General features: G+C 41.0%; 1 protein-coding gene across 1 annotated transcript; it reads right to left on the bottom strand.

The window, feature by feature from the left end:
• Positions 1-1,143: 1,143 nt before the first annotated feature.
• Positions 1,144-14,149, bottom strand: wnt5a (wingless-type MMTV integration site family, member 5a). The gene is made up of 5 exons (XM_075476858.1): positions 13,012-14,149; positions 10,042-10,190; positions 7,696-7,943; positions 3,723-4,015; positions 1,144-3,172 (listed from the first exon to the last, which is right to left on the bottom strand). Exons 2-5 carry the CDS (start codon positions 10,176-10,178, stop codon positions 2,714-2,716), a joined length of 1,137 nt encoding a protein of 378 aa, XP_075332973.1. The 5' UTR covers positions 10,179-10,190; positions 13,012-14,149; the 3' UTR covers positions 1,144-2,713.
• Positions 14,150-15,177: the final 1,028 nt, after the last annotated feature.

Raw genomic sequence — 15,177 nt, forward strand, 5'->3', positions numbered from 1 at the left:
GAACTTTTGGAAGTTTCCGTGCCTCTTCCTGAGTGTGTCAGTTGTCGTACCTGTGCACCTGCGAGTTTCATGTTTCCCTCTCCTGCTGGATCAACCAGACATGCACCTGGATTTTTGTTTATGCTGCAGCTAGAAAAGTCCTGCTGGTATGAAGTCGGTAAGTCAGTCATTCTGAAGAAGCCTTGTCAAGCATGACCCAACCACCATGTAGAAAAAGAAATCCAAAGTAGAGCTGCGAGTTCACATTCCTATAAACTTAGCTGTTGACAGAAGGTTCAAATATGTTAAACCTCCTGCTGGGCTGGATCTCCTCCGAGTCTTCTTTTAAAACATTTTACTCTCTCACTCACTCTCCCCACATTCTCACGTTGCATCTTTCTTGCTTTTGCTCACTGGCTGTTTGACACCAATCAGAAATGTAAACACTTGACATGATGTTGCAGGGCTTACGCAAATGGATGCTCACGCAACCCTACGGCCACGCACACGGGGCTAACTGGCAGGGTCACACATGGGATGTGCTCCTGAAGTCAGTATCATTTTCCAAGTGTAAATATTAGCCAATGTCAGGAGCATTTACACTGTAATAGTAGTCCTTCAGCTCTTCTTTCCTTGAAGCACTTTCTCTTTGCTCCGCTCCCTCGGGCCCCCTCTTCTCTCAACCCCTCGCCTTGTTACTCCCCTCTCATTCAGCCTTCATGTAATCATCCATTTCTCATTACACAATATTCTCTCCCGCTCTCTGCGTCTCCTCTCAAGCACCAGCAGCCTCTGACAGGACCCGGTTGTCTTCCAGACATCCCACCCCCCCCACCAGTTCTCATTCTCCTGACACAGTATGATTAATCATCCCATTAACCAATCCACTGTCAAAGAATTGTTGAGACGCAATTATAATTCAACCTTAACCATCCCTTAGAGACCAGATATTCAGTCCCTCACCAGAAGTTCTCAAGCAAAATCTTTTCACCAAAAAAAAAAAAAAAAAAAAACAGCATTTAAAGCAGGAGCAATGTCTGCTTGATTGTCTGACACGCAGTCTGCCCACAGGTGACATACAGAGAGATTTACAAGAAAAGTTCTATCTCAGAGTAAAAGTGGTTAAATCTGAACTAAAGACAAAGATTTGAAGAAGCTTAAATTATTTAGAAATACAATTTGCAAAAAGAAAAATGTTTATTAAAAGGACTAAAATGAACTCAAAGTCACAGACAACTTGAAGAAATACTGTGAGTGAATACATCTCTGCGGGTTTTACATTTGATATTTATTGAAATAAAGTAGAGCATTGAGCCATTTTGTAAAAAGTAACAAAATATCAGCGATAACACATAATGTTTAACAAACCTCAAATTCATAGAGAAGCTTATAAATATACATAGTTGAATTGGTAGAAACAGTTTGTGTGTTGAGAATCATCACAGGGACAGAGGGCAGTTAAACTGGCTGGTACTGGAAATGTGTGGCAAAAAAAAAAAAAAAAAAAAAAAAAAAGGCTGGGATTCAAAGTGTGTTATGGTAAAGCTGAACATCAGTGAAAAGAAAGATTTTGGTTCAAAACAATAAGGTGCATTTCCCTTTTTCCAAAAACAGTGAAGAGCCGCATCGGTGAGAACCTAAATTGTGAAAAGTTAACTTAAAACTTAGGGATGTCCAACTGATTATGTATTGATTGCAGAGATCTTTTTTTTTTTTCCTTTTTTTTTTTTTTAAAGCTTAAAGTACAATCTGATTAAAAGAAAATAAATACAGTTTATTAATTGGCTGGATAGAAATACTATATACACAGAGCACTGAATATTTCACCACTTTAACCATAACATTGCCCATATATATTCGAACCATGATAAGTACTGTAGAGTAATGTTAAATGGATAATCTGAATTAATATGGAAAAAAAAAAAATGTAGACTATAATATAGATATATTGATAACAGCTGAACAGACACATACAGACAGGTAAAAGCCGCTGTATCAAAGTGCATAATGGTTGAAGGCCTGTTGCAGCACCTGGGGAACGTTAAGGCTTCTGGTACAGCTTGAGAAAATGGCCAAGTCCCCAAAAAGAGCCCTCTAGGTGTAGCCATTGTACTGCAAGGACTGACGCAAACTAACAGTGTCCTTTACTGTACGTGTGGTGAGAGGGGATGAGTAGGCGATATGAAGGCTGGTTTGGGACTGACCCTGTGAAGATACACCCATAACACATGTATTCTCCTCTCAAAGCAGTCATTCTCAAACAACAAATATTCGATAATAGACCTTCGAGCCAGCAATGCAGGAAATATCAAACCTTACACTCTTGCTAGAAAATGGGAGGAACAGTCTAATTTTTCCCCTCCATCAGCATGACCCATTTGATAAGGAAAAAAAAAAATGTAAGAATAAAAAAGGACGAGGGCAAAGTGGGGTAGATTTCAGGCCAGTTTCAGGCACTTGAGAAGTTAAAAAAAAAAAAAAAAATTGGCTGGTGATGACTGGGCGAGAATAAAACAATCTCAAAATAAATATTTCACAATACTCTCAGTTTCTCAAGACATAAGTTTTCCTTTTCTTTTTTTTAAAAAGTGTCTTTTTGCAATGACATAATTGTTTAACTCTATAAATATAATTTATATAGTTTCTTTCTTCCATTCTCTCTCTGTGCTCCACTCCTTTGCTCACGAACACACAGAAATGTACACCCATCGTCTGCAAGGCAACACTTCTCTTCTCACTTGCAGACAAATTGGTCTACGATTTTGGTGCAGCGTTTGCACTTGACGTAGCAGCACCAGTGGAACTTGCAGTGACAGCGCTCGACAATCTGAGCTTTATACTGGTCGTAGCCTCTGCCGCAGCACATCAGCTCACATCCATCCATGCCCTCCGATGTCTTGTTGCAAAGGCGCCCCACTGTGCCCAGGGAGCCCGTGCTTGGGTTCTCCAAGCAGTAGTCTGGACTGGAGTCGATGTACACCAGATCAAGTTTCGTGGGAGAGTTGAACTTGCTATGCATCTGCGTAAGCCTTCCACGGGAGTTGAGTCTCATGGCTACAGCGCTGTCATACTTCTCCTTCAGTGTATCTCCCACCTTGCGGAAGTCAGCCAGCTGCAGCCAGCAGGTCTTTAGGCTGCATGAGCCCGACACTCCATGGCACTTGCAGGACACGTGGGCAAGGTCGTACACCGTCTAGAAGACAAGAGAAAAGTTGAAAAAGTGAATAATAGGTTTTCATAAACACGATGAGCTGGCAGGCGCGATTATTCTTCTCAGAAAAAAATGCTGAAAAATAACACGCCCAAGTTCCACATGATTCATATGGCGAACGTGTACCGTCTATATAAATATTTGTATGTTGCTCATATGCCCATAAGGAATCACTTTTCTAAAGAGGACAAAGTGATACTGTACGTGTCTCCTATGGTGCACGGAATAAAACGTTGTCCACTCATTTGTTTTACTTGAAAGACTGCAGCCTGGCAACAGATATCTGGCATTACGTTTCCTTTGAGGTGAATTCAAGATGTTTGGAAAGGAAAAACCCCAGAGCTCCCGCCAATGACTCCATCTCTGTACAGATCAAAGCTGCAGGACGACCAAGCAGATGGAGCTGTTGCACAGATGATCAGCGGAGACCTATCTGACTGACCTGGCGGTTAACATCTTTTGGCTTATTTCTTATCTAATGACATTTAAAAGATATCTGACCGTGTGTGTGCGTGGAATTTGGATGTCTTACATTCCTTCCTGCTTCGTTATTGTGAAGATTCATCAACAGGCGTCCACTCTCACTTGAGCCCTTGGGATAGCTTTTCTCCCTCTCACGTGCATCCACAAACTCTCTGGAGAACCTGTAGCCGTAGTTGAGGTTGTCTCCACAGCCGCCCCACAGCCAGTCTCGGGGAAGATCTGTGGGGCGAGCAGCACGACTGCACCCACAGCTGGAGAGCTCCCCCTCTCTGCAGGCACGGCTCACCGCGTTCACCACTCCCGCTGCGCTGATGGCGTAAGTGAATGCCGTTTCTCGGCTGCCTGCAGATACACAAACATGAGCATCACGTCATGTCTATAGTTTACTGTATACATTTGTGTAAATTGTGAGTTTAAACATATTAAATACATCTCAGTGTCATTTTGCTTTAAGAGTATGTTGTGTTGTGAGGTGTGATGTCATATGACAGCATTCACCATACACTTAGGATTACAGAGCACATCAGCCAAGTGCTGCAGGCTCACCATCACTAACACGTTGAGCAGTGTAATCTGGTTTGCTGTTATTGGGCTTCAGCCAGACAGAAAAGAGCGCCCTCAAGTGACCAAGATCGTTCTTAACAAGCAGCTGCCATTTTACCCAAATTGAAAGTGACAGCAGCTCTTTACTTCATCTCTTCATCTGTCATGACTGGGTGATTCTGGAGCCACTGCTCATCAACTCCCTTTGTTTCTACCCTCAACATTTCCTCCACAGAAATGACAGTTTGAGAAACATAAAAAAAAGACACACAAAAATGTACATAAGCTGTATTTGTTGTCACTCCAAAAAGCCACAGACTGGTAAAAAAATTCAGATGAGGAGATAAGCGACTTAAGAAGAAACAGACACCCAAACTATGAGAATTCGTGGTAAGATTGAAGACGAGGGCGGCAACATAATAAAAATGCGTAGCTTGGTCTAACCTTTAGACATTGTACGGTAATGAGAGTAACAGATGGTTAGAGAAAACAAATGGGTCAAGAAAAAGAGATACAATCAATGAAACGAAACAAAAAAGTAAATAAGAGCCACACATCTAATATCACCAAAAAAAAAAAAAAGAAAAGAAAAGAAGACAGATAATGGCTAAGAACAAAAAAAAGACAAATACGGAACTCTTTTGGAAAGTCTTATAACTGTCCAGGTGGGAAACTGGCAGGAGCAGATATAATCAGAGAGTGGGGAACTTATTAGTCGAGTACAACCTTTAATCCAGCCTGAGGATATTGCTCTAATAGTGGAACTGTGGACAGACAGAAACTGTCATCTTCCATGCTGCAGCCTCCCCTCTAATGCATCCCAACCAGGAGTGAGCCAAGCCAGGCAGGAGAGAGTCTGAACCCAACCACACCAGCACCCCCTGGAGCACTGATTTGAATCTCACAAGCTTTCACACAAACAAACAGAGTAGAGGACATGTTTTATATGACCCGGTGTGGACTGAGATCATTCATAGGGAAGTAGAAGAGGAATGGAAGAATGGCCGCTAATGAAGTTTCTCAATGAGGACTTTCTTTGGAAAAGGAGCCAGCAGTGCCGGAGATATGGACAAGTAAAGTCAAAGATATACTTTCCCTAACCAATCAGTTATAATCTATGTGGACTGGTTGTAAAAAATAAATAAATAAAAAAAAATAATTAAAAATCTAACTTTAAGCATTTTTTCAGATTTTTGCCAACAGTCCAATAAGAGTGAATGAATTTTAGTTTGTGTTCACAACATTACAACAAAATATGGACCAGCAACCTATTTTCCTAACACAATGTCTAGATGGGAGTAATATGATGTGATATTAATGGGTCTGGGTTATGAGGGTGGCTCTTTGAACTTGTTTAAATCCCCATGCTAACTTAAACTGGCCTTAAGTTACACATAACCTGCAGCCGAGGAGGTTATATTCAGGGTTTTCACATTAAATTGGTTGGAAAGGTTCCACACTCAGTGATTGTATTCTTGATCAAATTCTCCATGAGACACAGATTCTTAGCAAAGGAATCAAGCTATATGTGCAAATCTAATGACATGCACGTTAATAATTGCTACTAAAAAAAAAACTAAAAAAAACGTGATGCAGTTAAGGCAAAACAAACTGCATTGCATTGCTATGGGAACCTAAACATGCGGGAAACAGATTTAATGTCATTTTAGGTTTGGTGATTTGCTAAAATAATCTTTTTTTTTTCTGCTGATTTTGCATCTAAGCAAACACAGTTCGTAAAATATCTCAGAGAATATTCAATCCCCATGAATCAAAATATTTGGTCAAAATCTAACAGGATCTTCACATATGTCAATACAGAGCTTGTCAGGCCTAAATGGCCGTCTAAAGTATCATGGTTAAATGTGTCAAGTGTCACGTTTAAAAGCGTTAATACACACCTATCATGTTAATCCACTGGAGTGTGTTAACAGGTAAAATATATATCATCTTACAATACTACAGCTTTAACAATTTTCTGGCAGTGCCATTTTCTCACCTCTTTGCAGCAATTTGCTCTAATAGTCTATTTCTTTATGTCCTTATATATATTCATCCCAGCTCCTTGTGTGAACAACCTCCTTCCACCTTGTAGAGCAGTGTTTCTCAATTCCGGTCCTCAAGTACCACTGCCCAACTCAGGTGTGCTGGAGGAGGGAAACATCGAAAACATGCAGGGCAGTGGTACTTGAGGACCGGAATTGAGAAACACTGTTGTAGAGGATTGGTCAATTTTGAGCTACACAGGTCTCAAACTTGCCATCTTTATTGGGAGTGCATGCAGGGCTTGAAGAACAAAACGTTGGATCACAAAGAAAGTTGAAAAGTGAGATTGTCAAAACCACGTAATGCTAAGAAGTCCATAATATGTTGATTTGATTAGCTCATCCTTCTGGTTTCTTAGGAATTGCAAACCTTAGTGTGATTATGTTTAAATTGAACTACTTTCTTCCCCCAAAACTAATCACCATGACAACTATGGTTCTTGAGGCATTGGGAACTTTGCAGAAACGACATTTTAAAACTCAAAGATGAAATATCTAATAAGGATTCATTTGACTGGGTGAGAAAACATAAACAAAGTTAGTATGAAAAAGCAATTTACATTGATGAACAAGATACACTTAAAATAATCTATTTTTTAAATATCTATCCATTTAAAAATATGAGCCAGATAAGCACCTTTTGACAGAATGTGATCCATTGATATTTTTCCACCAATCAGCCAAGACTGCTGTAACTCTTCTCCGATCAGAACACTGATGTTGTGAACATTCTTTTCACTTTTCTCCAAAAATGATCAATAATTACCAAACTTTTAGTTTACCACTGCGGTGAGAAGCAAAAATGTACTGGAAACAAAAAGAAATGATAAAATGATAAGATCCACAAAAGGGATTCATCTTAGCAAAAGGACTGTAAATCTGCGGCTTTCTAGAAGAGCTCTGAACACACTGCACATATATCTACAAGCACAGGCAAACAGACACTGTAACCTTTGACAGGGTGATATATTGAAGCATACCCTCGCTGCTCTCCCATTATGTGTAAATACAAGGAGACGGCTATAGTTCAGTATGTGTGCCTGTTTGTGTGTATTAGACCGTCTCCCATTCATCAGGGGAAGAGCAGATTCCCTGCCTCCCTCCTGCTCCATGTCAGGGACTGGTTTAGGAGGCCAAAGCCACATGTGATTTATCCAGCAACCTCACCCACCAACTATTCCCTTCACACAGCTGCTGAGAATCAGCAGTCCCATACATTTTACACATGGAAACATAAAAAAGGAGGTCAGTGATTGAATAAAAACATAGAATACATAGATTCTAATTAACCGTGGTGAATATGCGTGGGAAACGTGCAAGCTTGTGAATACATAGCTGCAGTTGTTAACACATGAAACACCTTTACTTCACATCAGCGTTTCCTACAAACACATATATTCCATTTTGTTCATTTTTTTTTTGCCAAATTCTTACCTATTTGCATGACCCGGCCAAAAACAGAGGAGTTGTCCACCGTGCTGCAGTTCCAGCGTCGATGTCTGAACTGGTACTGGCACTCTCGGATGCCAGTCTTGGCACCCTCACCAATGTACTGCATGTGGTCCTGGTAAAGCTGGCACAGCTTTTTCTGGCCCTGTGACAGGCCCACCAGCTGGCTGCACAGAGGCTGGGCGCCAATGATGTAGGCCTCTGGGATCACAAAAGGGTTCATGGCAAGAGACCTAGAAGGACATATAATGTAATGTTTTCACTGCCACTGAAGCACATGTATGCAAGTTTTCAGGCCAAGATCTTGATCAGCAGCCGAGTTTACTTAATTGGTTTTAAGCTAATAAAGTTTATGCTAATAGTCGCAATGGAGGTGAAGTTGGCTTATGATCTAAACCATGCAAACCTTTATCATTTAATAACACTTGACTGAGAAATCAGTTGGAACCGAGAACTACAAATTAAGATATAGACAACTGAGAAAGGACAGTAAAGTGTAAAGTACAAATAATAGAAAATAAAAATCCATGTCATGATGGACAAGACAGTTAAAACCTGAGATATAAGTAAAACCTATCCGTGCACCCTTTCCCACAGTGTGTTTATTGCATTGCTATGAGCTGTGGCGCTGTGAACTTCTCCCAATATTCTGTTATACCATTTGAAGTTTCAGGGCATTTCACTAAGAGATGATATGTGAAGATAAAACCTATTTTGACATTAGAAAATAGTGTTTTTTGTTTTTTTTCTTGTTGCTAAACAAAGAAGCACAAAGCTTTCAGATTTGTTTAATGGGCCATTGGTGTATCCTGAGTAATGACCCAAAGTTTGGAAGCATTACAAATGTCTGTCTTATAGCATGTAGCTGGAATACAAACTATGCCAATGGAGGAAAAAAAAATAAATGTTTGACATCCTTTCTGAAATGCATTTTATGATGACAAGGAAAACATGCCGACTCAGCACACAGAGTGGATAAATGTAGGAGCCGAAACACCTTTACAGTGTGCCTCATGGGGAAGAGTGTAATCATTTCATCAAAAGTCGCTGCTCTCTTCAAAGAACCAAAGAGAAATGATGAACTGAAAAAGACAGGCACAAAGCTAAATAAAAAAAAAGAGAATGAAAGACACAAGCATCTGGTTCCAGGCTACAGGACAATTAGAGTGGCCCATCTCTGAGCCCCTAGAGAGACACAATTAGCCTCCAGTGTAACCTGATCGACAGGAAACTCAACGGCGAGAGTAAGACAAAATGAATACACAGGCGCACACACACGGGTGCACAGCAGGTGAAAAAAATTAAATTAAAATCGACATAAATAATGTCTGTTCACTCAAACACACATGAAGGCTGATGCGGTTTCACGCACACAAAATCCAAAACTAAATCAGTCAAACCTGTGTGTCCCATCCCGGAGGAACGGAAAGACGCACACAGTTGTTTCTGTAATCCAACTCGTTACTTCAATTCTAATGTAGCTGCCCACTGAGCTGAACCCATTAGATCTTCTGCACATTATTACTCCTCTTCAAATAATTTGCTTACACTATTATTATTCATGCATTTGAGCCCTCACCTCATGATGGAACCACAAGCTTTGAGCCGCTCATTAGCAGAAAATAAAAATCTTACACCGGACGTTTAGGTTTAAATTTACATTGTTCTTGAAGCACTCTCTTTAGGATACATGATATTTCACAAAGTGCACAATTAGAAAAAAAGAAAGAAAAAAAAAAAAAGGACGCGATGTGAGGAATTGACATTTGTTTGAAGTAGTGTTTCTCGTGGGACAGCCATCAGAAGTCCTGCATGTGTTCAAGGGTACAAATAGAATCCCCCCCCTTTCTAATAGCAGCAGTATATGCATGTACATTTTTGGACCCAGACTCTTAAACCGCAGCATTTTATATTTTTCTATAATATTCATAATTTTGGTTTGGCAATATGTGAAGAATGAAAATAAGGAGAAAAAAGGTATTCAGAAAAGCTAATGTACCACAGTCAGCATGTTGCTTCATATGTTGTGCAACTGTGGCTGAGGAGACTTCCATTGGAAGAACACACACACTTCAAACCATCTCTCACGCTACGTAAAGTACAGGCACTATTTTTTTTTTCCCCCCAATCCAGTATCAGCTCCAATTTAGAGCACTTTTCTAGGTTTCTTTCTTTTTTTTTAGTAGCATTGTTCTGTTTCCAGCAGAGAAGCAAACACCTTTCCGAAGCTTACGATCTCCTCTTCCAAATAACAAAAGACATTAAAAGCCCTATGAGAACAATATGGAGGCACAAACAGAAATACTCAGAGTTGAGAAAATGAATGCATACCACCACGAGTTGGCTTCCACTACCACCTGCATGAGGAGGGTGAGGAGTGTAACGGCAAAGACACAGTGCCTGGAGTCCAACAAGCTGCCAAAGGGCCAGCAAACTGGCCGACACACACAGCCCAGCCCCAGGTTCATACTGCCACGGATCTGCGGGAGAACAGAGAGCAGGATGCACGTCAGTCTGCCTGCTTGTTTGGACGTTCGTTGTCGCACACAAGTTATTGTATATCACACATAATAGACAGAGACATATCTTTTAATCAAAAGTGAGTACAGGAGACGTCTTTTCAGCCGTATCCTCGCCAATCTACACATCCAAGCAGTGTGTTTGATGAGAGCCCTGAGGCCATCAGAGCTTGCGCAGCAGAGCCAGAGCAGTCATTTGGCAACAGGTCTGAGTGTGAATCGCATAAGAGTGATAGACAGGGAAGACACAATGATCATGAAACTCCTGCTAGACACATTCCTCACATTTCACAGAGAAACAGATGCACAGTAGCAGGGAGGCTGACTGACGGATGGTCGGTGTGAGAGTGTGACTGCATTTCAATGCACAAAAAAAAAAAAAAAAAAAGAAAAAGTTTGTAAAACAACTAAAAACAAAGACCTTTAATAAGAGGTCAGTTAGTTTGTGTTTGATACCAGATCATTTGAACTTTTTCGGCAGGGCTGAATGCATTTGTCGACAGGGTTTCAGTTTATTTTAATATTAAGCTCCAACATATTTGGGGAAAAAAAAATGCATTAAAACTGACAGAAGTTCATTCAATTCGTTTTGACTCTGGTTGATTTGAATAATTCTATTTTTTTTTTATTATTATTATTTTTTAAATAATACATAAAAATGCAGACATTAAAAAGAGGACATTCAACATTTACACATATCTTTTTGGTTACCGACATGTGCGGCCATTACATTTGTAACTCAACCACATTTTTCTCTCTGCAAAAACATTAAACTTAATGTGTATATTTAATTGAATGTGGATCGAAGTAACTGGAGCCACGTCAGCGGAGCGGATGATGGCCTGATGTTTTTGCGCTTTTGCCTAGAAAACTTCATGGAATTAAAAGAAGTAGGGGGTGGGCGGGGGGTCAGTCACCTGCAAAGTAATCTAAAAAAATGCATGGCTTTGGTGATACAATTTGATTGCCATTTAGGCAGAAAATGGGTTCAAATAATTATCCCTAAATTCGAGTGTTTAAACCGACGTGCCAGCCCTCCAGTTAGGTTGTGTGTGAATTTTGGGACTGAAGGCAGCTCTAATTTGTCACGCTCCTTTATTTTCCAGGGTTGAGTCGGAGGGACCTGGGCTTGCCTAAACCTCATTAAAGACGAAGCCAAGTTCAACCGACGCGCACGCATTCCCCAACGCACACACGCAACCTACACAGGAGCATGTGCTTTCAGTTTGCGTGCAGCCTCAGCAATAATTGGTGAGGTTATGTTATATTACTCACAGTTTTTCACATAAATTAAAAGCAATAATCTGCAGAAGGCGATGGTTTTACACTGATTTTAGACTGGTAATTAGAGTTGTTGCGTCAGAGGGGAAGCGGGTTTGAAATATATATTTCAGGTCATGGATAACTGAAGTCAACAATTACACCCCCCCCCCCCCCCCCCGCTTTTTTTTAACCAAACTGGATACTTCGTGGAGGTTAAACGAAGAGCAGGAGCGAGAAATTAGTCATTCTGCGTATAAGTCAATAAATCAACATTTATCTGAAAGCTCACAACTTTGAGCCCCATCAGAAGAAGCGCAGCTATAAATTGAAAAATTACATTTTAAACTCGCCATCACCAGCTACAGAACATCGCCTTATTTACCATTAATTTTATTAGTATCGTTTTAAACTTCCGTCATAAGCTGCGCGGATCCTGCGCTCAGTGACCCCTGGAAACGATTTGACCCGAGCAAAACACTCATAGAAACTGGCCGATTGACTGATGACTGCTCTGCACATTTTTGTCAATGAAAGTGGCATCGAAGTGAACTCAATTTTCCAGGAGAGAACAATCAGAATGGCGTCGTCGATATGATTAGAGAACAGGCGCAGCGTTGGCTGTGGAGCGGTGAAGAGTTGGTTTTAGGGGCCAAATCGGAACCTTGGACGTGAAGAAAAACTGTGGAAAGTTTCAGTTTTTAGTTAAATAAGGGTATATCCCCGATGCTCCATCCTTCTCTTCTTGGAACTTTTCGCTCCTTTGAATAGACCATTAAAGGTTTGACATTTGTAGTTATAAAACGTTTTAAAACGAGATTCGTTGAAAATAGGACGTTTTGTTGTAAAATTTCAAACGACATTTTGAACTTTGGAGTTTTTACGAGACTGCAATGTTGTCAAGGTTCGGCACAATGAAACCGATGCAAGCCAGTTATCTCAACAAAGTAGACCCATGCGTTTTGGAGGTGATGTGGGTGTGTGAGGTGGTGAAACGGAAATAAAACAGTTTGGAGATTTGATTCCCTCAAACTATGTGGCGACCCAGTTTATGAGTGAGATGTGCCGCGTTAAACGGAACAAAATGATTAGTTTATTCCTGCCTGTTCCGGCGTTTATAAAAAACCAGGAGAGGGAGCCAGGTACAAGGATTTGATTAAGAAGCAGCACAAAGAACATCATATCGGTTCAGAAGACAATGGAATATTCTTTTTTTTTTCTCTTTAAGATAGCGTCCACACGCACTTTGCAACAAAGGGCTCGTGGGTCGTTTTTATTTTTTTTGCAGAATTAATTGTTTGCACAGCAAGACAGTGACACGAGTCACGTTCAGTGGGGTGTGGAAGACCGGGGGGGCACATGCATGTTTCACACATCACATCTGTGAAGGACCTTTATCAGTATCCAAGAATAGTTTAAATCCAAAAACGTCCCACTGATACAAACATCCCCATTCTTAAAAAAACCCAAATTGCAGTCGAATTGAAAACCGAGTCAACCAAGAGACCTTCAAGCAACTCACCAGGGAACTCAGCCCGTTAGAAGTTGTAATCCACTCTCTGCAGACGATATCGAACCAATAATCCCAGTGCAGGCCAGGTGGATTTAAGATTTGCTTTCCCTCTGCACTGAAGGCAAATCTCGTCTCTTTATCCAGAACTCTTAGAAAGTGCTTGATGGAAGGTGTAAAAAAGTGTAAAGCTGAAGCTGAAAGTTCCTCAGGTTTAGTGTTTTGGTGAGAACAGTCGCCCCCCTTCCTCAAAAAAAAATTAAAAAAAAATCTGTGATAGCGCTCCGTGCGTTTAGGAGATCAGAGGTCTGGTGGGAAGCAGTGTTCAAAGTTTAAAGACAGAGTGAGGAGTCAGTCATTGCCTTTAACTTTTCAGTGCGTGACTGTCGCGATAACAATTATCAAGCAAAAAAAAAGTACAAACAAACAAACAAAACAAAAAAACACCTCTACGGCAACCCACAGTGCGCTGAAACATTGGATGTAGCCTACTTTTGTCGATTCACTTCTAATTGAAAGCGGTCTTGTTATCATCTGCCAAGCCAAGTTAAAGAAAAATAATAACGTTCCTTTTCAGGGCTAAGCTAAATCAAATCACAAAAGAGTAAAACACTGCCATGAACATGAAATCCAGCCGCTCACACGCTCAGGTCACAGCGCCTTTTACCTGCGGAAAGATCCACACGGTGAGCCTCGCCATAAACGACTTGTCAATTTACCTTCCATTTTGTGCACGAACGACCTTGACAATTCCCCAGTCCGAGTTAAAAAAATCTTCCAACGCAAAACGTAAGTCGTCCAACTCATAAAAGAAAAAAAAGAAAATTGTGTGTGTGTGTGTGTGTGGGAGGAGGGGGTTCGGTTCCAGACTGTATGCTCCAAACAAATGATTAGGAAAAAACACCTTTGCGCGCGGACTGTCTCCAAACGGTGCGGCTTGGCGAGCACGCACGGTGCTGGGAGAAAGAAAAGGACACGGCGTGTGAACAGCGGCGAATTTGCTGAGGCTCCGAGTGCGTCGTGCTCCCACGCTGTAAGTGTGCGTCTGTCTGCGCTGAAGTGCAGAGAAGTATCCCTCCCTCTCTCCTTTTCTCCCTCTCTCACCTGCTCCAGACGCCTCCTCTCACATACGCGCACACACACTGGGGCACGGATGCGAGGCGCAGAAAAAAAAAAAAAAAAAAAACACGTTCACATGGCGCATGCGCCTAACATTTCTGCTCAAACCTCTCTTTTCTTCTTCCAGCCACTAACTTTCAGCGACCGAGGAATTTCTGCGAAGGTAGAATTCTGTTCAGAGAGAGAGAGAGAGAGACAGAGACGGGCGGAACAGGCTGTAACAAAACAAGCGTCTCTATTACCTAAAATAAACTTATAAAGTACCCGAGGCTATTACCCTATCCATACCAGAGCAGAGTCTGGATTTTCACCGGCAGCAGATCAAGTTACCACTCAGTAGAATCAAGACAAGCAGGTCCATATCGTGTGCTTACACAAGCCGCTCTCATCACCTGAAGGCCTGCAAGCATTACGGTCGTAGCGGTAGGGCTAATTATTATTTTATGGTAGACTATCTCAAAACATGCTGCAGGAATCTGACGGCTTACAGTTCGATAGTTTCCAGTGAGCCCGAGTGTCAGAGGGCAAAGGGGCTGAAAGTTTCACGAAGGTTTCTCACTCTCAGGCATTCAAAGGTGAACACAGTTAACATCAATTTAGTCGGACAGGATTTCATGTGGATTGCGGTAAAGGGAAAAAAAAAAAAAAGAAGATAAAATAACAATCAGTAAAATGATTAAAACAATGGTAAAAATATTGGAAGCAGGCAGTCACCTGAATATATGGCTGCGTGCCAAAACAAAGACTTAACCTCAAGCGAGATAAGGAGGAGATTACAATGCAAATCGTGGTGTAGCTTTAATTGAGTGGCATCACTTTGACAGGCCTGCTGAAGGAAGGTGTGCGTCACCATTCAGACATTCTTATAATCAGTCAGCTTCACCAACATCGTCATCAAAACACAGATGGATGTCATGTTTCATTTGAACATAAACAGTAATCTGAAATTAGAATAAATATAGTTGCCACATGCACATTTAAAGAAGGCCTACTTTCCATAAACACAAGACAAAAAGGACAGGCAAGAAGAATTTGGTCACATTAATGTTGGCTCAGTAG

Source organism: Odontesthes bonariensis, chromosome 10 (assembly GCF_027942865.1).
Source record: "Odontesthes bonariensis isolate fOdoBon6 chromosome 10, fOdoBon6.hap1, whole genome shotgun sequence".
In the NCBI taxonomy this organism is placed as follows: domain Eukaryota; kingdom Metazoa; phylum Chordata; class Actinopteri; order Atheriniformes; family Atherinopsidae; genus Odontesthes; species Odontesthes bonariensis.

What these genes read in the sequence shown, in the direction of transcription:
- wnt5a (XM_075476858.1), bottom strand. Translation starts at nt 10,178, where the DNA reads ATGAACCTGGGGCTGGGCTGTGTGTGTCGGCCAGTTTGCTGGCCCTTT. An exon ending in TGGCCGGGTCATGCAAATAG is followed by an intron (nt 4,016 to 7,695) that starts GTAAGAATTTGG and finishes GTGTATCTGCAG; the next exon opens with GCAGCCGAGAAACGGCATTC. An exon ending in ATAACGAAGCAGGAAGGAAT is followed by an intron (nt 3,173 to 3,722) that starts GTAAGACATCCA and finishes CTTGTCTTCTAG; the next exon opens with ACGGTGTACGACCTTGCCCA.